General features: G+C 43.0%; 1 protein-coding gene across 2 annotated transcripts in view; it reads right to left on the reverse strand.

The window, feature by feature from the left end:
• The window catches only part of LOC132887039 (tRNA N(3)-methylcytidine methyltransferase METTL6-like), a 73,394-nt gene that overhangs the window by 22,441 nt on the left and 24,421 nt on the right, over positions 1-26,532 (reverse strand). For both annotated transcript variants that reach the window (XM_060922355.1, XM_060922356.1), the window contains one exon: positions 23,455-23,583. In XM_060922355.1, the coding sequence (XP_060778338.1) occupies positions 23,455-23,583 (129 nt within the window). The remainder of the gene's footprint in view (positions 1-23,454; positions 23,584-26,532) is intronic.

Here is a 26,532-nt window from a genome sequence, read left to right on the forward strand (position 1 = left end):
TCAAGGGCTGAAAGATGCATTTTCCTGGCATCTGGCATGGTAAATTTACCTCATTAGATACCCCCAAATTCTGTCAGTAATCCTGTCCACTTAGTATGTACATAATGCCGCTTTTCCACTACAAACGCGGCTGAGCCGTGCCGTGCTGAGTCGAGCTAAGTCGAGCTGAGCGGGGCTGTTGGAGTTGCATTTCGACTACAACCGCGCTGAACCGTGCTGGCTGGAAGTGGGTGGACACATTGGGTGGAGTTAGCGAAAGTGGGTGGACGTCACGTGATGTCGTTAAGCAGCGCAAACAGTGACAGTGACAGTGGCGGAACAAGTCAGAGCCGGGCCGGGGGCAGGGCAAATGACCGGGCCCTTTATTAAAGCTTATCATAACATCATTTTAGGCTACAAAATGTCCGCCACTGCGGTGTTTACCAATTTCAACACTACCGGGTGCAACTATGTTATTTAGTACATCAAGTCCTTCAAACGAACATGTAACTCAGAAACAAAAAACATTAGGATACTGTACATGGCTCATAATAAAACATCAATAGCCTATACTGCGCACATTATTTGAAGGGCATACGAATGAGCACTCAGAGGTTGCAACGGTGACAGGAAGAGTCAGAAATAAAAGGAGGGCGGTGCAAACCTCACTGAATGCACTGTGTTTACCAATTTCAACACTACGGGGTGCAACTATGTTATTTTGTACATTAAGTCCTTCAAACAAACATGTAACTCAGAAACAAAAAAAACATTAGGCGACATACTGTACATGGCTCATAATAAAACATCAATAGCCTACTGTGCGCATTATTTGAAGGGCATACGACGAGCCTTGCGCTCCGCGAACTCGTCCACGATGCTCTGTATGTCACTGATTCAGTGATCTTTTAAGCGGTAGTCTCACGACCCGAATAGTAAACAATAAACATGGAGGACATGGAGTCGTTAGTGTTGCTGGTCTTGGTGCTGTGGCTTGTTGTCACCGACAACGCGGACAGATACTGGCAAGAGCGTATAGATGAGGCGAGGCGCATAAGGCTTCAGAAATTCTCGTAATTCGTAATTATTCTTCTTCCGGGTTTGCGGTGTTTACAGATCCCAGCGCGCTCGCGGGGCGTGTGTGGGCATGTGAGGACACTCCTCCTCACCAATCAGTGCACAGGGGAGTGCCTGCTCACGCCCCCAGCCTCACTCGGCACGGTTTGGCTCGCTTCAGCCCCACTCCAAAATGGTGCGAGTTTTAGGGGCTAAGCAGGGCTGAAACGAGCTGAGTCGTGCTGGTTTTTGGTAGTCGAAACGCGAGCCGTGTCGGGCTGAAGTGAGCTGAAGTGAGCTGAAAAAGGGTAGTGGAAAAGGGCCATAAGACTACATCATCAAACTCCTCTTGTGCCTCATCAACTTTAATCTGTGCAATCTAAACACCACTTGAGATGTAATTTAGTTCCCCATCACCCAGCAGCATACCATCTAGCTATGTTTCAATCAAAATGGTATCCTGTCAACTTAGTATGTAGAATACAAGACAGTCTTATTAGAATTAAATGTGCGAGTGACAGAAAATAAAGATACGAGTCTTATAACAAGTTTACAACAAAGTTTTATTGTAGTGAGGCTTTATATCATTATGCTAACATGCAAATGTAATGGTACAACTACTACAGCAAGCTTTAAAGACTCATTTTTAGTCATTACACTTTCATATACAGCTAGGAATGTCATCTATTTGAGCCCTCATTTTAAAGCTAATTTTGTGATCAAGAGTTCTGAGTAATGTTAAAAAAAGGTTTTGGTGCACTTCTAAATTTCATGAATTATTACGTGCACCTCCCTCTCCCCGTGCCCTCGTGAACCAGCACAGGTACAGCCCAGTAGGACTGCGCCTCGGGACATTATTCGCCCCGGCGCAAGCTCACCTCCGCGTCTTAAGTTTCCATATGATTCACTGATACAGCCGGCCTTTAAAAATTCATAACTTGGCCACCGGAGGTCCCAGTGAAGCCAAATTTCACATGCACCTCCCTCTACACGATCCCCTATGAACCAGCACAGGCACAGCCTGCTAGGACTGTGCCTCAGGATGTTATTCACCACCCCACAAGCTCCACTCCTCACCATGCACTTTAATGCAAGCCATGGCTCCAGGCAGACTTTAAAAGTTTATAACTCGCCCAGGGAACTTCGCAGTTGACCACCTTTTTGCGGCACACTTGTGTGTGATACACTGGGGAAACTGATCAGCAATTCTTCAAAATTGGGTTGTATTTTGCGATGCAATACCAGCTAGCTTGAACACTGCTTAGAAGCATGCTTTTCGCTGATGCTGTCAAATAAGTTTAGAAAAAGTGGATTTTACTCAGGGAGGCACAGTGGTGTAGTGGTTAGCACTGTCGCCTCACAGCAAGAAGGTCCTGGGTTCAAGCCCAGCGGCCGGCAAGGGCCTTTGTGTGGAGTTTGCATGTTCTCCCCGTGCCTGCGTGGATTTCCTCCGGGTGCTCCGGTTTCCCCCCCACAGTCCAAAGACATGCAGGTTAGGTTAATTGACCGTAGGTGTGAATGGGAGTGTGAATGGTTGTTTGTCTCTGTGTCAGCCTTGCAATAACCTGGCGACTTCTCCAGGGTGTACCCCGCCTCTCACCCATAATCAGCTGGGATAGGCTCCAGCTTGCCTGCGACCCTGTCGAACAGATAATGGATGGATGGATTTTACTCACCTATAAGCATCATCCTGGTCTTCACAAATATGGCTGGGGAAATTCCAACTTTGCTGTATGCGAACTGTGATTGGCTGATTCAAGCGGAAGTGAGAGAGATGGCCAATCAAAGTGCTCCTTACAAAATCATTCGTTGTGATTTCCATAAACAAAACACGAATCTCCGGTCACAGCTGGTGAGTTTACCTGATGTACGAGAGGTCCTATCAACTCTTCCCCACCCCCACCAAAGAAAACCAAAAACCGCACTGGATTTGCATTGATCTCAAGAAGGACCTGTTTGAACATCAAATCCGCAGAAAATTCTCACCTCTGAGAAAAGTTCATCAAAATCATGTTCATGACTAAGATGTGTTTTGGTGGGCCATGCTTGTTAAAATCCTAATGCTGATACTATTACGTTTCCATTTGGATATAAACAAGAACACAGCATTCAGTACAGAAACATACCACAATCTGTAATCAGTTTGGTTATATTTGAGCTCTTGTCTGGAGAAGCATGTAACAGTGTGGGAGGGGAAAAAAAACAAAAAACAAAAAAGGGCACAAGTTTGGGAAGCAGGGTACAGCTCAGCCTGATGTTAATAACCTGAAAAAACAAGTGGGTAAGACAAGCACAGAGACTGCAAAATTAAAGGGGGGGGGGGGGGGGGGAGAAAGACAGCAAGAAAGTGGAGAAGGCAAACAAACATCGCATGCGCATTCTGTGCAGCGTACTTCCTGGTTTCCGAGTTGTTTGGGACAAGTCTTTTTTCCATGAGTGTTGGCATTAATCACTATTTTTTTTTTCATTTTCTCTACAAATAAATTTATTGTACTTTCCTTTTTCCCACACATTTTTTTTCCCGGAAGAACGCTAAGACCGGAAGCTTTCTTTTTTCTCCTCCTGCGTAAAGACCACACGTGAAGGCCATCCACATCAGATCTGCCTTAATATCAATTAATTAATTTAGTAATTATCAATTAAGATCTTTAATTAAAAAGGTTCGTGAATCTTTTCATCATGGCACACCTTCAGCTTGTTCAGTGTGCTAAGTGCAGGATGTTTAGTCATTCTTCCTCCATCGCTAGTGACAGCTTTATTTGTGAAAAGTGCAGATTAGTTAGCTCTCTGACTGAAGATTGTAGTTTTAGAAGTGTATTTCCAGGCTTTAGAGAAGGCTAGTGAGAACGAGAACAGTGTAGTTTTTGCAGGGGAAAGTCTGGATACCCTAGGTGGAGTTAGTAATCCCCCAACTTCGGCATTAGAGCCCTCACAGCAGGGCGAATGGGTGACGACTCTGCGGCATAAGCGTAGAGCCAAAGCTACCACTGAGGCTCGCCCCTGGGAGCAACACTTCTCTCCGCTTCATGTGTCGAACAGGTTTGCTCTCCTTAGTGATGCACCCGCTGAGAAACCTGAAAGAGCCCTGGTCATCGGGGACTATCATACAGCACGTGAAATTAGCTAGGCCTTTAGGGGCACCAGCAGCTTTAATCAGGTGTATACTGGGCGCCAGACATAGCAGGTAATCTTAGGGTCCTAGGCAAGCACAGGTTCTCAAAGATCGTTATCAATGTAGGAGCTAATGATGTACACCATCAGTCTGAGGTTACTAAGAGTAACTTTGTAGAGGTGTTTAAATTAGCAAAGGCGATGTCCGATGCTGTAGTATGCTCTGGGCCCATCCCAATGCGGCGTGGCGACGTAGCTTACAGCAGGTTATGGTCGCTGAACTGCTGGTTGTCCAGGTGGTGCTCTGAAAACAGTGTAGGCTTTATAGATAATTGGGCTAATTTTGAGGGCACTGCTGGCCTGTTAGGGCAGGACGGTATCCATCCCACTCAGGAAGGTGCTGCTCTCATTTCTTGCAGCATAGGTCATAGTCTCAGAACAGGCCTAGTTAATTTCTGACAATCCAGAGCCAAGGCCAGGGAGCAGACGAACAGGCTAAACCGACTGTCTGCTAGTTACACAGAGTCATCACTCAGGGTCCACTACATCAAGACTGTGTCTGTTCCCTGAGTTCAACAACAACAAAAAATACTCAGAGTTTGTTCCAGTAACCTAATCAATATAAAATTTGATCATACTAACTATACAGCCACTGCCAGCACCTTTGATCTAAAGGTGGGGCTATTTAATATTAGATCTCTTACATCTAAAGCGCTAATGGTTAATGAACTTATTACTGATCAGGAGTTTAACGTACTGTGTTTAACTGAAACATGGATTAAGCCAAATGAATATATAGCATTAAATGAAGCTAGTCCTCCTGGATACAGTTACATACACCAGCCTCGTCCAACTGGCAGAGGAGGAGGGCATTTATAAATGATCATCTAGGTAGAACACACAAACCTAGTTATAAATTTAATACATTTGAAGTTCTTCAGACTAATATAATGTATGTAGCCTCGAAAAATAAGTCTACCCAGTTAATTCCGTTACTTATTATTTACAGGCCCCCAGGGCCATATCCGGAGTTTGTCTGAATTTGCAGATTTTCTCAGACCTGGTTATTTCCTTAGACAAAGCTTTAGTTGTTGGAGGTTTTAATATTTCACTTCAATAACCCAGAAGACCCTTTGAAAACAGCGCGTGTGTCCATTTTAGATTCAGTAGGGGTTAATCAGAGTGTCATAGGACCGACCCATAAATGGTGGTCACACTCTCGATCTAATACTAACATTTGGGTTATACATAGAAAATAGTCACACTTCCACAGTCTGAAGTTCTCAGATCATTATCTCATCTCACTCAAAATATGTCTGAGTAATAATACATGCACCTCACCACACTACTGTATTAAACGTACATTCACGTCAACTACTGCACAGAGTTTTGTAAATGATCTCCCAGAGTTATCAACTTTGATTGGGTCACTGTCTGCCCCCACAGAACTTGATCAGGCAACTGAATGCTTAGAGTCAACGTTCCACTATACTTTAAATGTAGCTCCTCTTAAAAGGAGAATGATCAGAGATTAAAAAAAAAAAAAAAAAATTAGCACCCTGGTATAATGACACTCACACTTTAAAACGTGACCACTCAAAAACTGAAACATAAAAATGGTGTCAAACAAAATTGGTAGCGTTAAAATTAGCTTGGAAGGAGAGCTTCCTGAAGTATAGAAAAGCTCTTAGTGCTGCTAGATCAACCTCTCCTCCCTAACAGAAGATAACAAAATCCGAGATTCTTATTTAATACTGTAGCAAAATTAACTAGGAATAAGTCCACTATAGACACATGCACACCTGCAGCATGTAGTAGCGACGACTTCATGATTTTTTCTTAATGACAACATTAAAAATATCCGACAAAAAATTTTAAACTACTAATTTGTCAGACAATTTAAGTGACCCTGTAGTTCACAATATAACAGATCAGCAATTAGAATGTTTTACTCCCCTTCGAGAAACTGAATTACTTTCAATCTCCACATCAAAATCCTTAACTTGCATACTAGATCCCTTACCTACACGTCTATTCAAACAGATAATACCTGAAGTAATTCAACTGCTTAAAAATAATAATAATAATAATAATAATAATAATAATAAACCCTTCTCTTAGGATCGGCCATGTACCCAAGTCCTTTAAACTAGCAGTTTTCAAACCCCGGATTTAAAAAAACAAAAAAACAAACAACTCACCTTGATCCCTGTGAGCTGTCGAATTATTGGCCAATATCAAACCTCCCCCCTTCATCTCCAAGATCCTTGAAAAAGCTGTCGCACAGCAGTTATGCTCATATTTATACAGTGGTGCTTGAAAGTTTGTGAACCCTTTAGAATTTTCTATATTTCTGCATAAATATGACCCAAAACATCATCAGATTTTCACACAAGTCCTAAAAGTAGACAAAGAGAACCCAGTTAAACAAATGAGACAAAAATATTCTACTTGGTCATTTATTTGAGGAAAGTGATCCAATATTACATATCTGTGAGTGGCAAAAGTATGTGAACCTTTGCTTTCAGTATCTGGTGTGACCCCCTTGTGTAGCAATAACTGCAACTAAATGTTTCCGGTAACTGTTGATCAGTCCTGCACACTGGCTTGGAGAAGTTTTAGCCCATTCCTCTGTACAAAACAGCTTCAACTCTGGGATGTTGGTGGGTTTCCTCACATGAACTGCTCGCTTCAAGTCCTTCCACAACATTTTGATTGGATTAAGGTCAGGACTTTGACTTGGCCATTACAAAATATTAACTTTATTCTTCTTTAACCATTCTTTGGTAGAACGACTTGTGTGCTTAGGGTCGTTGTCTTGCTGCATGACCCACCTTCTCTTGAGATTCAGTTCATGGACAGATGTCCTGACATTTTCCTTTAGAATTCGCCATCATTCAGAATTCATTGTTCCATCAGTGAGGGCAACCTGTCCTGGCCCAGATGCAGCAAAACAGGCCCAAACCGTGATACTACCACCACCATGTTTCACAGATGGGATAAGGTTCTTATGCTGGAATGCAGCGTTTTCCTTTCTCCAAACATAACGTTTCTCATTTAAACCAAAAAGGTCTATTTTGGTCTCATCCGTCCACAAAACATTTTTCCAATAGTCTTCTGGCTTGTCCACGTGATCTTTAGCAAACTGCAGACGAGCAGCAATGTTCTTTTTGGAGAGCAGTGGCTTTCTCCTTGCAATCCTGTCATGCACACCATTGCTGTTCAGTGTTCGCCTGATGGTTGACTCATGAACATTAGCCAATGTGAGATAGGCCTTCAGTTGCTTAGAAGTTACCCTGGGGTCCTTTGTGACCTCGCCAACTATTACACATGTAGGTACCGTCCGTCTAAGAACTACAACAGCCGGTCTTTAAGAAACTACACTTCCATCACCAGCTTCCGCGTTGACCTGCGTCATGCCGGGGCGGGATCATCTACGTCACATCCTCCATGAAAGCATAAGAAACAGAACAACGCTTCCGTCTCTCTCTCTCTCTCTCTCTCTCTCGTCCGGATTTCAAGCCATCCAGACACACAGATTTGCTCCACCAGAAAACTGAGATAAAAAGACATCTTTTTTCTTTCTTTCTTGCAAGAATCAGAGTTTCGTGCTTTTCTTTCACCTTTGGCCACAGTAGAGCCTAGAATCGCGCGATTTTAAACTCAGCTTGAGTTACAGCCGGTTTTGTTTATTCATTATAGTACATACATACGCACTGCAGCCCAAAGCAGGTTTAATTTAAAATTAGGAGCAACCGGATCCTTCTAATTTTAATTCTCTGTGCACATTGTCTGATCAGAGACTTTCTTTTCATCACGAGCGACTACGCATCGGACCAAGAAATTCTTTGTGCCTCACGGAGGCCTCCACAACAGTGAAACTCCAAAAGTCTCAGCCTCTCCAAGAATTCTCTGCTTTCTACAAAAAGTCGAGATACTGAAGTAAGACTTGGCATTTTGGGCAAAAACCTAGTCTTAGGAATTAGCTTTTATGAAGTGTGAATTTAAACTCAGGAACGGTTTAAATGTGTACACTAAACACGCAGCATGTTGAATTGATTGTTCTATTTTGTTTTAATCTCTCAATTGTTTAATAGATAGGCTTTGCATGCTTCTCTTTATTCCTTACTAACATCTTCAATTTCCTTATTACACATCTTGACCCCATCAAGATTTCAGTGGATTTAGTACTATTATAAGCTAGTGAAATTAGCCTATGGCTAATTCTTTTGTCCCATTAGCATCCAAAGCCAAGTGTATTGTCTCAAGGGAACATGTGGCGGCCCTCCTCCACACTCACATACACACCTTTTGTCTTAACTCCACGAGGTAGGATCCTTGGGCCTTAGCTAGCCACATACGGCTAATTCTTTTGTCTAATTAGCAACCAAAGCTAGCTCACCAGGCCTCACACACACAAACACACCTTAGCTAGCATCCCTTTGTCTTAGCTAGCGACACAAGGCTAATCTGTGTCTCCACACGTGGCCACAGGCCTCACAAACACACCTTAGCTAAACACACGACTAATTCTTTTGTTTCATTAGCATCCAGGGCTAATTGTATTATCTCAAAGGAACACGTGGTGGCCCTCCTCCCCCCACAAACACACATGGAGTTAGCTACCAGAGCTAATTCTTTTGTGTAGGCCACACACACACGGCCTCTCTCTCACACACACACACGGCCTCTTTCTCTCTCACACACACACGGCCTCTTTCTCTCTCTCACACACACACACACACACACACACACACACACCTCACTGCTTGTATACATTTCAACTGACATTCATTTTTATCTTTGCTATAATAAATCCATTTATTATTGAAACTGCGTGTTTGTGTTCCAATATCTTTGAAGTACCCAATCTCAAAAGAATTCAAAAAGGTGCATATAGGTTGTGTAATATGGCAAGTGATCATAATAATTTGGAATATACCATAATTTAGCTGTTTGGTAATTTATTATTAAGCACCAAAATTGATGGTATTAATTAATGAGACTGATTCCATGAATGAGTTAAATGATATGAGACTGATTCAATGGTATGATTCAAATGAGACTGATTCAATTTTAATTATTAACCTTCAGATTTAATGAGATTGATCACTCACTTAAACTAATTGCACCTACACACGCCTTGCTCTTGGAGTGATCTTTGTTGGTCGACCACTCCTGGGGAGGATAACAATGGTCTTGAATTTCCTCCATTTGCACACAATCTGTCTGACTGTGGATTGGTGGAGTCCACACTCTTTAGAAATGGTTTTGTAACCTTTTCCAGCCTGATGAGCATCAACAACGCTTTTTCTGAGGTCCTCAGAAATCTCCTTTCTTTGTGCCATGATACACTTCCACAAACGTGTTGTGAAGATCAGACTTTGATAGATCCCTGTTCCTTAAATAAAACAGGGTGCCCACTCACACCTGATTGTTATCCCATTGATTGAAAACACCTGACTAATTTCACCTTCAAATTAACTGCTAATCCTAGAGGTTCACATACTTTTGCCACTCACAGATATGTAATATTGGATCATTTTCCTCAATAAATAAATGACCAAGTATAATATTTTTGTCTCATTTGTTTAACTGGGTTCTCTTTATCTACTTTTAGGACTTGTGTGAAAATCTGATGTTTTAGGTCAAATTTATGCAGAAATATAGAAAATTCTAAAGTGTTCACAATCTTTCAAGAACCACTGTAGGAATAACATCCATGAAATGCATCAGTCAGGATTTAGACATCACAGCACAGACACAGCACTGGTTACAGTAGTAAACAACCTCTGTTGGCGTCTGATCAGGGCTGTGTCTTGTTGCTTGACCTTAGTGCAGCATTTGATACCACTTATCATTCCATTCTTCTGGATAGACTAGAAAATGTTGTGCGAGTTAAGGGAAAGGCCCTCTCCTGGCTCAGCTCTTATTTAACTGATCGCAATCAGTATGTTAATGTAAATGGTGATTTTTCTAGACATACTGAGGTAAAGTTTGGTGTTCCACAAGTTTCTGTCTTGGATCCACTGCTTTTTTCTTTATATAGGTTACCTCTGGGTGATATTATTCATAAATATGGTATTAGTTTCTACCGTTATGCTGGTGACACACAGTTGTATGTTTCTGCAAAACCAGATGAGAGACACTAGCTTAATAGAATTGAAGAATGTATAAAGGGCATTAGACACCGTATGCTTATTAACTTCCTTCTGCTTAACTCTGACAAGACTGAAGTACTTGTACTAGGACCACATGCAGCTAGAAGTAAATTCTCTGATTACATAGTAACTCTGGATGGCCTTTCTGTTTCTTCACATGCAGCAGTAAAAGACCTCGGGGTGATTACTGACCCCAGCCTTTCATTTGAAACTCACATTGATAACATTACCTGGATAGCTTTCTTTCATCTCAGAAATATTGCTAAGATAAGAAATTTAATGTCACTACATGATGCGGAAAAACTAGTTCATGCTTTTGTTACATCCAAGTTGGATTACTGTAATGCCTTACTGTCTGGATGTTGCAATAAGTGCATAAACAAGCTCCAGTTAGTTCAAAATGCAGCAGCAAGAGTCCTTACTAGAACTAGAAAAATATGACCACATCACCCCTGTCTTATCCACACTGCAGTGGCTCCCAGTCAAATTTCGTATTGATTATAAAATCTTGACCTTTAAAGCACTGAATGGTCTCGCACCACAGTACCTGAGTGAACTTCTGGTCCTTTATGACCCACCACACCTACTTAGATCAAAAGGTGCAGGCTATCTGCTGGGTACCTCGTATAGTGAAGGCTACATCAGGGGGCAGAGCCTTTTCTTACAAAGCCCCACAGTTATGGAACAGCCTTCCAAGTAGTGTTTGGGACTCAGACACAGTCTCAGGTTTTCAGCCTAGACTTAAATGCTATCAGTTTAGTCAAGCCTTTTGTTAATGGTGTTTATGAGATAAAGGAGTAGATCTGGAGGGTCCTCAGACATGGTGAGTTTTGGTAAACTGGAATGTATGGATGCCGTCAGTCCGCCACTCGCTTGCTCACTCGAGTTTGACGACGGTGTAGTGGCTGGCTGCTTTATGTCCCGGGGCTCCCTCATGCCTGTGTTACCTTCCAACTCTCCCCTTTCAGTTATGCTGTCATAGTTAGTTTTGCCAGAATCCCTGCTTGCACTCAGCACAAAATGTATACTGTTTCTACTAATTCAGGTGACATTGGACATACCTAACAACCTGTGTTTTCTCCCCCCTGTCTGTCCCTCTGAGTTACAGGTCAATCCTGAGATCGAGATGCTGACCTCTTCTGCTCCTTGGGCCTGTCTGATCCATCCTGATGCCCCATGTCTGGCTGAAGCCTCATCACATTGTTCCTCTGGAGGACGGCCCCATATGGACAGTTGAAAGATGCTCTGGACACTTACAGTTAGGCTTTTATGGCTGAGGACTACAGTTGACTTGCTAACTTTAGGACTGCAGTTGTCATGAACAGTTTTGCCCTCAAGTTTCCATCAATGAAGAGTTAGAACATCAACGAAACAGACTTCATGTTAAAACTGTTATAATCATGTTGTGTTATCACCCAAATGAGGATGGGTTCCCTTTTGAGTCTGGTTCCTCTCGAGGTTTCTTCCTCATGTCGTCCGAGGGAGTTTTTCCTTGCCACCATCGCCACAGGCTTGCTCATTGGAGATATATCAGGGATAAAATTAGCTCATGTTTAAAGTCATTCAAATTCTGTAAAGCTGCTTTGCGACAATGTCTATTGTTAAAAGTGCCATAGAAATAAACTTGACAGTTCAAGGAGTTTCATTTTAAAAATGTCTTGGTCTTTTCCAGCAAAAACAGTCAAGTACAACACACAACAGATGCCAGTGGGAGTTATGAGTGTTTGGAATTCATGAGAAACTAAGGAGATTAGCCTCTGTCACACCAGCTTCAAACAAAAGATTTAATGGCCTATTGACCAACACAATAAACTGCTCTTCAAATGAATCACATTGCCATGAGTGGATCTTTCTAATCTGTAAACACTTAGTCTGTCAGTGCTGCTGTCCCCCCCATTTCCTGTAATATTCCAGCTGTAAAGCTTTGCTCTCCCTTCACCACATCCTGTCTATTCCAAACAGCAATAGATCAAAAAGTATCTGAATATTTTTCTTCTGAACAGCTTTGTGCCCCCAGGGGCAAAGACAGGTTTTTAATTTGGGCACCATGGCGAGCGTAGCAAGCCAAAAAATTTTTTTTTTTACCATTTTCGCGTGTAGCGTGCCGAAAATTTGACGCATAATTTTTAGTAATTTTTTTTAACCTATTATAAAAATATATCGAGCAATAAAAATAATAGAAGTTACATAATTATGTGCAAGTAGTGCCGTATCTAAAAAGTCAAAAGTTTTCTCCAACATTCTGAATAAATAAAGATTTAAAAAAAAAAAAAAAAAAAAAGTTCATGAATTTAATATGCATGAAAAATGGGAAACAATATGTAATATCAATCTATTTGCACAAGAGTATGGGCAGCAGAGAACTTTAAAATCTCAAACAGTGAAACAATAATGATCTAGAACAATCAAAATATGACATGTATCTGTCTAAATTAAGCTATTGATACATATCGAAAAAGCTAGAATGTCTCAATTCAACAATATATCAATTAAAATAAAAGATCGCAATATATAATAACCACATAAAATAGTTTGTAGTATGTCTTTACATATATTAATAATAGGTCCAGTAGTATAATTAGTATAACAGTGTAGGTACATTCCACTAAGAAACTACATTTCCCATCAGCCCACTTCCGCATTGACCTACGTCACGCCGGGGCGGGATCATCTACGTCATCCTCCAGGAAGGCATAAACCGCCTGGAATTCCTCAGCTCTGTCTCTCTCGCGTCCGGTTTCCAAGGAATCTAGACGCATAAGAGAGATGCTCTCAAACCCGAAAACACCCCTTTCTTGCAAGATCCATCATTCAGCGCGATTTCTTACCCTTGGCCAAGGTAAACTCTAGAGTCGCGCGATCTTTAAACTCAACCTGAGTTACAACCGGTTTATTCGTATTAGAAGTGATGTCACGACTGCAGCCCAGGCAGTTAAAAGTTAAGAAGCGATTGAATCCTTTTTAACTCAAAGGCGCTGTGCATCTTATTCTGATCAGAGACTTTTCCTCACGAACGCTGAGGTTCGTACCAAGAATCCTCTGCTTTCCACGGGAACCACCCAAGCGCTCCGCTGGACCAAAAAGTTCTCTACGCCTCCATCACGAGCGGCTCACGTGCTCCAACGGCGAGGCCCGAAACTACAACGGCGAGGCCCGAAACTACAACGGCGAATATTTCTTCATATCTTGCTAAAGGCAGGATTAAGTAAGATTTTGGCATTTGGGCATAATTAAGATAGTCTTAGGAATTTAGCTTTATTGAAATAGTGTGAATTTAAACCCAGGTTTATCTGTTACACTGTTAAACACGCAGCGTGTTGAATTGTTCTGTTTTTGTTTAATCTCAATTGTTTTAATAGACAGGCTGTGCATGCTTCTCTTTCTCTTATTCTTACTAACATATTTCAATTTCATTATTATACATCTTGATCTCATCAAGATTTCAGTGGATTCAGTATGGTTATGAGCTAATGGGTTAGCTACAGCTTCCCTTTGTCTGCTTAGCAACACGTGCTTAGTAGGCCTCACCAGGCCTAACAAACACACTTTAGCTAGGCCATAGGGCCTTTCACAAACACACACTAGCAACACAAGGCTAATCTAGGCCTCCACCACGTGTAGTTAGCTACACGAGGTTAAACACATGGTCAAGTCCTTCCCACACACACACTAGCAACAGAGCTAATCCTTTGTTCTATTTAGATAACATTCCTTTGTTTTAGCTAGCAACAAGCTAGGCCATCCATCCATCCATCCATCCATCCATCCACACACAATATCATTTGTATATATTGATTATCCACTTTTATCTTTGTTATAATAAATACATTTATTATCAAAGCTGTGTGTATTCATCTTGTTGGTGAACAATATCTGAAGTCCCCAATCTCTCAAAGAATTCAAAAAGGTGCATATAAGTTATGTAATATGGTAAGTGATCGTAATAATTTGGAAATATACCATAATCTAGCTGTATCCAGGATTAATGGTATGATTCACTAAATGATTCACTGAACAATTCACTAAGTGATTCACTAAATGATTCACTGAATGATTCACTTCAAATGAGACTGATTCTATGGTATGATTCAATTCAAATGAGTCAAAGTAAACGATTCAATGGGATTGATTCATTTTAATTATTGACCTTCAAATTTAATGAGACTGATCACTTAATTTCAATAATTAACTGATTGCACCCACAACAGTCATTCAACAACACAATTAAAGTTATTACTCTTAGAATTATCACAAACTGACAGCCACATGTTATAATGAATCGCTGAGAATTTCACAACATAAAGGAAGTATATTTTACGACATTCAGACGTCACAGACTCAGACACAGTAATCGCTAGATGCATTTCATGTTCACTTCATGTTATGAAGCGACTGAACAACAAATTGATATGCCAAAAAATGACATTTAACAATAATTTGAAAACATTTTGGGTTCTCCACCCTTATGAAACAGGATTTTTTCTTCTAATTTCAGTCTCCCCAGGATTTCGCGGGCCTTTTTTGTGATTGTTGCGGGGGTTTTCCAAAAAATTGCAATGAAAGTTGAGGTGTTTTTTAGGTTTTTGTTGCGATTACATTGCGGGAGGAAGTGAAAGTTGTGAGAAATTGTTGCGATTTTCTCTTTTTGTGATTAAAATTGAGTGATATTTTAATTATTACTGAAAAACTATTGATTAAAAAAACAAAGACACTGAGAAATGGTCCTATAAACAACTTTACCAATATAAAAGATTACCAGGACTACAAAAATGCAGAAAAATAGGTTTTACTTATCCAAATGCTCCTGTTGGTTCAAAAGTTAAGTGCATAAAACCTCACAGCACAACATGAAGTTACCTTAAAACATAATATAAATGCCTCAGCCTTCATGTAAGAAAAAAAAAACTAAACAAACAAACAAAAAAAAACTTAATACTAGTACTGTGTGCAGGCAGTCTCTCCTGAAGACTAAATTAAACAATAATTATAAGCTAATAAAATAAACGGCTCAGGCTTCATAGAAGAAAAAAAAAATTGAACAGAATCTCACAGTATGATGCTGAAGCTGCCTAAACAATGGAAAATAAAATACCATTTTGGCAAAAATGTTGGCATCCATTAATTTCTTGTATTAAGTAAAAAAAATAAAGTGCACACAGTCCTTCACTGTAAACATAACACACTTTCAGTAACAGAATTTAAGCCTACATAAACACTGACTTGCACATGCAGTGTTGCTAGATACTGCTGACAATTTCCAGCCCAAAATATGTGACACCTCACCGAATCCAGGGACGTATGTCGGCCGAAACGAATCTGAGATAATCGCAAAAGAAGCATTTTTTTTTCGAAATTTGTGATTTTTGTTTTTTTTCCATCATGTGCAAGTTGAGATCTTGAAGAATGCAATCAGTATTTCAGATAATAGATTGTTTTGTTGGAAAAGCATACATTTTTTGTTGCAAATTGTCTCGTTTTTGTCAGGACTGTAGCCTGCTGGGGGGTGTGGGTAAATTACCATATGGGCCATTCACATGATGATTTAAGTCTTTTTTTTTTTTCGTGAATCAGCTGTATGATACGAGCTGAGCTCGTGGCTACTTAAGCTGCATACAGGCATGTCATTTCACTATGGAATGAGCAAGCTAAACAGAGCGCAGAGGAGCTGCAACACCGCGAAGCAAACAGTATTTACATCAGAGATAACCATTTCTAGCAAAAAAAAAAATGCAACCAAAAGGAAGTGTTCTAGGACTACATTCCATCGGAGGCATTGGTGTGTGCAAGGCGACGTTTCTCTTTCTGATGGGGTAAGTTTATTAATCTAAAGCTGTGTGGTTATTTTTGCATGTAACGGAGTGTGTTGTGGTTTGGTTACATGAAACTAGCGTTGTGTTAGTTGTGTCATCATCGTGCTATCTTTCTTTCTAACAGTGTGAGTAATTTTTCAACCACAAAACGTTAAAGTATACTTTAGGACTTATTTTTATACTTCATAATTGTTTTGGGCATACTTTGCATGGAAGGAAAATTGATGTGGTGATCTTTGTTTACATGAAAGTAGCATCGTAGGGGGTAGGGCTTTCCTTAATGTCATGCAAATGAGCACCATCATGTGCCCGCCCTGCACCCGGAGTAGCTGAGATGGAAAACTTTGAGGGCGATTTTCTCCCTTTTCTGTTTTAAGAGGTATGCACTTTCAAAAGGCCACAGATTCTTCAAATATTGTCAGATCTCCACATGGAAGGCATCACTGGAAAGCTTAGAAACTGTACTTTCTGAATCTGTCAATAACTCAAAATGCCCCCGGGCCGACATTTGTCCCTGGATAACGTTATCTGACACACATGTTCAAAACCTGCCAAAATGCACTTAAAACCGCCCAATCTGGCAACACTGCGCACATGCTGCTTCTCTTGAACGTACACACGGAAGTAAGGCGGAAGGTAGTTTGTCGACGTCACCTCAAGACGACGCCAACGATTGGTCAAATTTGCAGGAAAGTTGCGGTGATTGGATATAATTGCAACACCGCCCTGAATTCGCGGGGATTGGTTGAATTTGCGTTGAAGTTGCAAATCGCAACATCGCAAAATCCTGGAGGGTCTGTAATTTGGGCGATTTTCGTATGTTCTATTTTGGGCCTTTTGACAAACCTGTAATTTGGGCGCCGTTATACGGTATGCAATTGGGGTTGTATTTGCCCTTGGCCCCATCCTAGAACTGCCACCTTATTGTGGTGGAGGGGTTTGTGTGCTTGAATAATCCTAGGAGCTATGCTGTCGGGGGCATTATGCCACTGTTAGGGTCTCCCAAGCCAGACAGGTCCTAGGTAACAGGCCAGACCAAGAGCAATTCACCAAAACCCCTTATGGATAACACTCAATCAAGGACCGTGACGTCGCCCGGTATGGTGCAGCCGGAACCCCACCCTGGAGCCAGGCCTGGGGTTGGGGCTCGTGTGCGAATGCCTGGTGGCCGGGCCTTTGCCCACAGGGCCCGGCCTGGCTCAGCCCAAAGTGGTGATGTGGGCCCGACCTCCTGTGGTTTCACCACCCATAGAAGTAGCCGTAGGGGGCCGGTGCAGTGTGGATTGGGTGGCAGTCGAAGGCAGGGGCCTCGACGACCTGATCCCCGAACACAGCAGCTAACTGTTGGGACATGGAATGTCACTTCGCTGGGGGGGGGGGGGGGGGGGAGCCTGAGCTTGTGCAGGAGGTTGAGAGGTACCGGCTAGAGATAGATAGTCAGGCTCACCTCCATGCACAGCTTGGGCTCCGGAACCCAGCTCCTCGAGAGGGGCTGGACTCTCCATTTCTCTGGAGTTGCCCACGGTGAGCGGCGGCAAGCTGGTGTGGGCTTGCTTATAGCTCCCCAGCTCAGCCGCCATGTGTTGGAGTTTACCCCAGTGAACAAGAGGGTCGCCTCTCTACGCCTTCGGATCGGGGAGAGGGCTCTTGCTGTTTGTGCCTACGGGCCAAATAGCAGTATAGAGTATCTGGCCTTCTTGGAGTCCCTGGGAGAGGTACTGAGAGGTGCTCAGACTGGGGACTCCATTGTTCTACTGGGGGACTTCAACGCTCACATGGGCGACGACAGTGATATCTGGAGGGGAGTGATTGGGAGGAACGGCCTCCCCGATCTGAACCCGAGTGGTGTTTTGTTATTGGACTTCTGTGCTAGTCACGGTTTGTCCATAATGAACACCACGTTCGAGCATAGGGGTGTCCATAAGTGCACGTGGCACCAGGACACTTTAGGTCAGAGGTCGATGATCGACTTTGTTGTCGTTTCATCGGATCTCCGGCCCCATGTCTTGGACACTCGGGTGAAGAGAAGGGCTGAGCTGTCAACTGATCACCACCTGGTGGTGAGTTGGATCCGCTGGCGGAGGAGGAAGCCGGACAGACCTGGCAGGCCCAAAACGTATGATGAGGGTCTGCTGAGAACGTCTGGCCGAGCACTCTGTCGGGGAGGTCTTTAACTCCCACCTCCGGGAGAGCTTCCCCACCTCCCTCGGAAGTTGGGAGGACATCGAGTCTGAGTGGACCATGTTCTCTGCCTCCATTGTCGACGCAGCTGTTCGGAGCTGTGGCTGCAAGGTCTCCGGTGCCTGTCATGGTGGCAATCCCCGAACCCGGTGGTGGACACCGGAAGTAAGGGATGCTGTCAAGCTGAAAGAGGAGTCCTATCGGGCCATGTTGGCCTCCGGGACTCCTGAGGCAGCTGACGGGTATCAGCAGACCAGGTGTGCCACAGCTCGGGCAGTTGCGGAGGCAAAAACTCGGAACTGGGAGGAGTTCGGTGAGGCCATGGAGGAGGACTATCGGTTGGCCTCGAAGAAATTCTGGCAAACCATCTGGCGCCTCAGGAGGGGGAAACAGTACTCTGCCAACACTTTACAGTGCGGGTGGGGAGCTGTTGACCTCGACTGGGGACATTGTTGTCGGGCGGTGGAAGGAATACTTCAAAGATCTCCTCAATCCCTCCGTCACATCTTCCATTGAGGAAGTGGAGGATGGACTCAGGGGTGGACTCATCCATTACCCAAGCTGAAGTCACTGAGGTGGTTAGTAAGCTCCTTGGTGGCAAGGCACTGAGGGTGGATGAGATCTGCCCCGAGTCTCTCAAGTCTCTGGATGTTGTGGGGCTGTCTGGGCTGACACACCTCTGCAACATCGCGTGGTGGTCGGGGACAGTGCCTCTGGAGTGGCAGACTGGGGTGGTGGTCCCTCTTTTTAAGAAAGGGGACTGGAGAGTGTGCTCCAATTATAGGGGAATCACACTTCTCAGCCTCCCAGGGAAGGTTTATTCCAGGGTACTGGAGAGGAGAATTTGGCCAATAGTCGAACCTTGGATCCAGGAGGAACAATGCGGTTTTCGTCCTGGTCACGGAACACTGGACCAGCTCTATACCCTTCAAAGGGTGCTCGAGGGTTCATGGGAGTTTGCCCAACCAGTCCACATGTGCTTTGTGGATCTGGAGAAGGCATTCAACCATGTCCCTCATGGTATTCTGTGAGGGGTGCTTGGTATGGGGTTCGAGGCTCTTTGCTAAGGGCTGTCCAGTCCCTGTACAAACGGAGCAGGAGTCTGGTTCACATTGCTGGCAGTAAGTCAGACCTGTTCCCAGTGCATGTTGGACTCTGGCAGGGCTGCCTTTGTCACCGGTTCTGTTCATAATTTTTATGGACAGAATTTCTAGGCGCAGCCAGGGGCCGGAAAGAATCCTGTTTGGAAACCACAGGATTTCATCTCTGCTTTTTGCAGATGACGTTGTCCTGTTGGCTTCTTCAAACCAGGACCTTCAGCATGCACTGGGGCAGTTTGCAGTAAAGTGTGAAGCAGCTGGGATGAGAATCAGCACCTCCAAGTCCGAGGCCATGGTTCTCGACCGGAAAAGGGTGGCTTGCCCTCTCCAGGTTGGTGGAGAAGTCCTGCCTCAAGTGGAAGAGTTTAAGTATCTCGGGATCTTGTTCACGCGTGAGGAAAAGGATAGAGTGTGAGATCGACAGGCGGATTGGCGCGGCTTCTGCAGTGATGCAGTCACTTTACTGGTCCGTCATGGTGAAGGAGCTGAGCCAAAAGGCGAAGCTCTCGATTTACCGGTCGAGCTACGTTCCGACTCTCACCTATGGTCATGAGCTTTGGGTAGTGACCGAAAGAACAAGATCACGGATACAAGCGGCCGAAATGAGTTTCCTTCACAGGGTAGCTGGGCGCTCCCTTAGAGATGGGGTGAGAAGCACAGTCACTCGGGAGGAGCTTGGAGTAGAGCCGCTGCTCCTCCACATCGAGAGGAATCAGCTGAGGTGGCTCGGGCATCTCTTTCAGATGCCTCCTGGACACCTCCCTGGGGAGGCGTTCCAGGCATGTCCCCCCAGGAGGAGGCCCCGGGGAAGACCCAGGACACACTGGAGGGACTATGTCTCTTGGCTGGCCTGGGAACACCTCGGTGTTCTTCCCGAGGAGCTGGCCGAGGTGTCTGGGGAGAGGGAAGCTTGGGCTTCCATGCTCAGACTGCTGCCTCCGCGACCCGGCCCCGGATAAGCGGAAGATGACGAGAGAACTTTGTGCGGGGGAGAACCCTGCTTTTTTGTTTTGATTAAAAGCAACATTGTACAATGCAATTTTCTATGTAAAGCTTGGGATTCCAAATCAGCATTAGTTCTACTCTAATGCAATGACATTTCTTGGTCCAACATCGACATAACACTGTGAACCAAACACTAAAAGGCAAAGCAGCACATTAATAATGCGTTTCTACAACCCCAATTCCAAAAAAGTTGGGAAAAAGTACAAATTGTAAATAAAAATGGAATGCAATAATTTACAAATCTCAAAAACTGATTGTATTCACAATTGAACAGACAACATATCAAAATGTCGAAAGTGAGACATTTTGAAATTTCATGCCAAATAATGGCTCATTTGAAATTTCATGACAGCAACACATCTCAAAAAAGTTGGGACAGGGGCAATAAGAGGCTGGAAAAGTTAAAAAGGTACAAAAAAGGAACAGCTGGAGGACCAAATTGCAACTCATTAGGTCAAATGGCAATAGGTCATTAACATGACTGGGTATAAAAAGAGCATCTTGGAGTGGCAGCGGCTCTCAGAAGTAAAGATGGGAAGAGGATCACCAAATCCCCCTAATTCTGCACTGACAAATAGTGGAGCAATGCCAGAAAGAAGTTCAACAGTGTAAAATTGCAAAGAGTTTGAACACATCATCTACAGTGCATATCATCAAAAGATTCAGAGAATCTGGAAGAATCTCTGTGCATAAGGGTCAAGGCTGGAAAACCAAACTGGGTGCCCATGATCTTCGGGCCCTTAGACGGCACTGCATCACATACAGGCATGCTTCTGTATTGGAAATCACAAAATGGGCTCAGGAATATTTCCAGAGAACATTATCTGTGAACACAATTCACTGTGCCATCCGCCGTTGCCAGCTAAAACTCTATGGTTCAAAGAAGAAGCCGTATCTAAACATGATCCAGAAGCGCAGACGTCTTCTCTGGGCCAAGGCTCATTTAAAATGGACTGCGGCAAAGTGGAAAACTGTTCTGTGGTCAGACGAATCAAAATTTGAAGTTCTTTATGGAAATCAGGAACGCTGTGTCATTCGGACTAAAGAGGAGAAGGACGACCCAAGTTGTTATCAGCGCTCAGTTCAGAAGCCTGCATCTCTGATGGTATGGGGTTGCATTAGTGCGTGTGGCATGGGTAGCTTACACATCTGGAAAGACACCATCAATGCTGAAAGGTATATCCAGGTTCTAGAGCAACATATGCTCCCATCCAGACGACGTCTCTTTCAGGGAAGACCTTGCATTTTCCAACATGACAATGCCAAACCACATCAATTACAGCATCATGGCTGCGTAGAAGAAGGGTCCAGGTACTGAACTGGCCAGCCTGCAGTCCAGATCTTTCACCCATAGAAAACATTTGGCGCATCATAAAACGGAAGATACGACAAAAAAAAAAAAAAAAGACCTAAGACAGTTGAGCAACTAGAATCCTACATTAGACAAGAATGGGTTAACAGTCCTATCCCTAAACTTGAGCAACTTGTCTCCTCAGTCCCCAGACGTTTACAGACTGTTGTAAAGAGAAAAGGGGATGTCTCACAGTGGTAAACATGGCCTTGTCCCAACTTTGAGATGTGTTGTCATGAAATTAAAAAAAAAAAAACAAAAACTAATTTTTCTCTTCAAATGATACATTTTCTCAGTTTAAAACATAACATTTGATATGTCATCTATGTTCTATTCTGAATAAAATATGGATTTTTGAAACTTCCAGATCATTGCATTCCATTTTTATTTACAATTTGTACTTTGTCCCAACTTTTTTGGAATCGGGGTTGTATATTTGAGCAACTTAATTTCTGGAATAAACTGGCAATATTTACCCCTGTACTGCGAGCTGGCCTAGTGGTTAGCATGTCCGCCTCTCGATCAGGAGATCACGAGTTCTACTCGCGGTCGGGTCATACCAAAGACCATCATAAAAATTGTACCTACTGTCATCTGGCAAGACATGCTGCAATACAGATGTGAGTGGGGAGTCAAACTCGCACAGTTACCAGAGGACTAGCCCCCACTGTAACCCTAGGCGAGAGGCCAAGGGCTCTCAGCACCACCCAATGCGCCTCACGGGCCTGGTTAGTACTGGGATGGGAGACTGTCTGGGAAGACTAGGGCATGGCACGAGAAGGACTTTCAACTTTTAGATTTGTCCCTGTGGGTTATACTGACCTCTATGTACTCTGCTCTAAACAAATAGCCCAAAATGTCAAAACTCTGCTTATGAAATAATTGGGAGAGCAAAAATATTTTCTCTCAAGTCTAAAAAAACCACTCCAAATTACAGTTTACTAACAGAAAAATACATCTGCCATTTAAGTAAAGCGCAAAAAGTGAAATGGATTTTACAATAGGTAACTTATTGCCATTTTTCATACACTATATGAATTATAATGTTCATAATGGATTATCATAATTCATGTATTGAGTGCATGGTTTTTAAATGGGTAAACATATAGAACACATAATATATGAAGCTGTATATTGTAATGAATAAGACTTTCATCTCATTATCTCTAGCCGCTTTATCCTTCTACAGGGTCACAGGCAAGCTGGAGCCTATCCCAGCTGACTACGGGCGAAAGGCGGGGTACACCCTGGACAAGTCGCCAGGTCTGAATAAGACTTTCTTTTAATAAAATTAATATGACTGCTTTTTATGACCAATATGAATATTTATGGAAGTTTAAGGCTAGGGACTTGACACTTGAATTTTAACTTCATCTCAAAGATTTACAAAAAATGACTTGTGAACATTTCTGGTATATGGATGTTTTCCTATTATATCACAACCCATTTCTGTTCCGTGATGGATGACTTGGCTTAAACTAAGCAAATATCATCTAAATAAAGAAACTTCTTTGCCACATATTAGAAAACAGGAGAGGTAAGCAATGACTAAAATATATGAGAGAGAGCGCCAAGTAAAAGCTAAAAAGCAACTAAGTGCTCCCCAGAGAGGCACAACACTAACCACACTTTGTAGGAGAACCTAGGGAGAGTTTGGCAGGGATGTGCTTTGACTGGAGCCAAGAGTGTGAGTCACTCACCTGCCGTGCCACACGTCGTGCCTCCCAGTATGGTTTAGAGTCCTCTACAGCTTTGCCGAGCTTCTTCAGTAGCTCATCCAATTTTAGTGTGGCCTCCACCAACACAGAGCGAAACCTCTGCCTTGCATCCTGGGAACACACACACACACACACACAAGGTTACTGGAATAATGAAACGGTCAGGATTCCAGAACAGTTGTTTATGCATTCAAAATTTAAGTTAACATACGATCCTGAAGAGGTTAAAAATGGTAGCTAAAACAGATTAGATTTACTTCTGAAATTGAAATAAGACACAGGATGAGTGGAGAAAAGCACTGCTTGTTTGTGCTACATTTAAAAAGATACACAAGAAAGAAACTATTCTTTTGGAAAAAGCATTTGTTTTGGCTATGTTTTGGGGGGGGGGGGGGAAATCACTGAAAAGGAGCTATAAAAAAAGTTACAGATTCCATGGAATTATACCCATTTCGACAAAAGTTCAACTGATGTGGCAAGTGCTCATGTGTAAAGCTCAATAGATTTTTAGAAGTCTAACTAATTGCTATTTGACCCCAAACCTAATGGCCTTCAGAAAGACTCCAAGCATAAGGTCCTTAAAAATCATGAATGCCAGGAATGTTCACCAAAAACTCTAACAAAGATGAACAGAGTACGATTCCAGACTGCCAGTACAATAACCACACTCGGCATCACTGTGTCTTGCTCCTGGTGGCTGTAATAAAAAGGTACTAGGAGGTACATGTAGAACAGGACCTACAAGACACCACAATTCACCAAATCTCAGCCACTGCAGACAGAGCAAACCAAGCCTGAAACAGAGTCATACAGTCTACTCCAGACACACTCACAGATCACTTTAATAGGAACACCCGTAGTTATCCAATCAGCCGAACAAGGCATAAAATAATGCAGATACAAGTCAAAAGAGGGCAAGGAGTGGTGGTGATGGTGGTTTATCTCTGAATTTAAACGTAGCATGGGTGTTGGTGCCAGATTGGTTGGTTGGAGTATTTCAGAAACTGATGATCTCCTGGAATTTTCACAAACAAAAAGGTTACGAGTATCTAAAGTTTACACAGAATGGTGGGAGAAGCCAAAAACATCCTGTGTGTGGAGAGTCTGAAAGCTGAGACACCTTGTTGATGAGACAGCTCAGAGGAGAATGGTCAGACTGATCTGAGCTGACAGGAAGTCCATGCACCTCAAACCAATTGGACCATTTTCCTCCAAGTGCTTTCATCAACAGTGCATTTCCACCCACAGAACTGTCATTCATTCACCTTATTTTTATTTTTTTATTCCGGGGGGTGGGGGGTGTTGCACCATTCTGTGTAAACTCTAGAGACTGTTTTGTGTGAAATTCCCAGGATAAACAGTTTCTGAAATACTCAAAGGAGCTGGTCACTGACTTTGGGAGGTCCAGACCAAGGTCACAACCAGTTCTGATCGAGGGAGTCGAGGTGGAGGCTGTGGATTTCTACAAGTACCTTGGGCTGTGGCTGGACAGCAAGCTGGACTGGACTTGCAACACCAAACACTTGTACAGGAAGGGACAGAGCAGGCTATACTTCCTTAGGAGGCTGCGGTCCTTTAACATCTGCAGGAAACTCCTGTGGTCGTTCTATCAGTCTGTGGTCACCAGTGTCCTGTTTAACACTGTGGTGTGCTGGGGGGGGGGGCAGCACATCCAAGGAGGACACATCCAGGCTGGACAAACTGATCAGGCAGGCCGGCTCTGTGGTCGGCGTGAAGCTGGACTCTCTGGTGACAGTGGCAGAGAAGAGGTCTATGGACAAACTATTGAACATCATGGACAATGCCAGTCACCCTCTGCTTACCGTCATCAGCAACCAGAGGAGCCTGTTCAGTGACAGAATGCTCCTTCCCAAGTGCAGGATGAACAGACTCAAAAACTCTTTTGTCCCTCATCCCTTTCCCCCCTTCCTCATATCTTATTCTTTTTATATTTGTATATGTAAATACTTAATTTATTTTAATTTATCTAGAAGTTGTCCTCTATTTCTTTTCTCTGTTTATCTGTAATGATGCTGCTGGAATCTTAATTTCCCTGAGGGAACCCTCCCAAAGGGATCAATAAAGTTTTATCTAATATAATCCAATTTGACCGTAGGTGCTTGTGTGAATGGTTGTTTCTATGCATCAGCCCTGCGATGACCTGGCGACTTGTCCAGGGTATACCCCGCCTCTCGCCCATAGTCAGCTGGGATAGGCTCCAGCTTGCCTACAACCCTGCACAGGATAAGCGGGTACGGATAATGAATGGATGGATTTTGTTTGTAATTAGATTCCCAAATTACCTTTGATATGCCATCACTGTGTCAAAACAGAGAAGAGTGCTTACACACGGAGCACTTACAGATGAAAGCAGAAAAGGGTTATTTTCCCAGCAACGTTAGTGTGAACAGAACTCAGTATAGTGAAGAGACACCCAATGAGGTTCATGTTTAAATGCCCCAAGTGACTTTTACCTTAAATAATAAGACAGAGACTGATGATAATGCTCGTAATCAAAGCAAAAACACAATTACCATCAGAAACTTATAATCTAATATTTGGCACCAATGATGCGTTTCCATAAGTACATTAGGTTATAGATGTTGAGGTAGGCAGGGCACCTTTCAGTGAATGTGAAATGGAATCTTTAAAAGCAATCTTCTCCCTTTCCACTTAATAATGCTGGAACTTTACTTCTGGTTGAGACACATGGAGAAAAAAAATCAAAACTATATATAAAATATATAGTAGCAAAACTTTTAAAAAAATGACCATGTGAAAGGTTTTCCTCATCCACCATACATAGAAGCAATACCTGATTATTAGTTCTGCCCCTGAACGTAAACCTACGGATCCTTCCGAAGATCCACAGTCACAGATGATCAAAGGTTTATAACTAGAGCTTGGCAGAACTGCTGTACATTTAATACAATAACCTGCATGGGTTGCAGTGATTTGTTGTTTACTTTCATACAGCTCTGTGCCATAATGACAGCAGGTTTAGTTAATAATTTCTACCATTTTAAGCAGAGCCAGATACAGGTGTAAAAACACAATCAA

This window comes from Neoarius graeffei, chromosome 5, assembly GCF_027579695.1.
Source record: "Neoarius graeffei isolate fNeoGra1 chromosome 5, fNeoGra1.pri, whole genome shotgun sequence".
In the NCBI taxonomy this organism is placed as follows: Eukaryota; Metazoa; Chordata; class Actinopteri; order Siluriformes; family Ariidae; genus Neoarius; species Neoarius graeffei.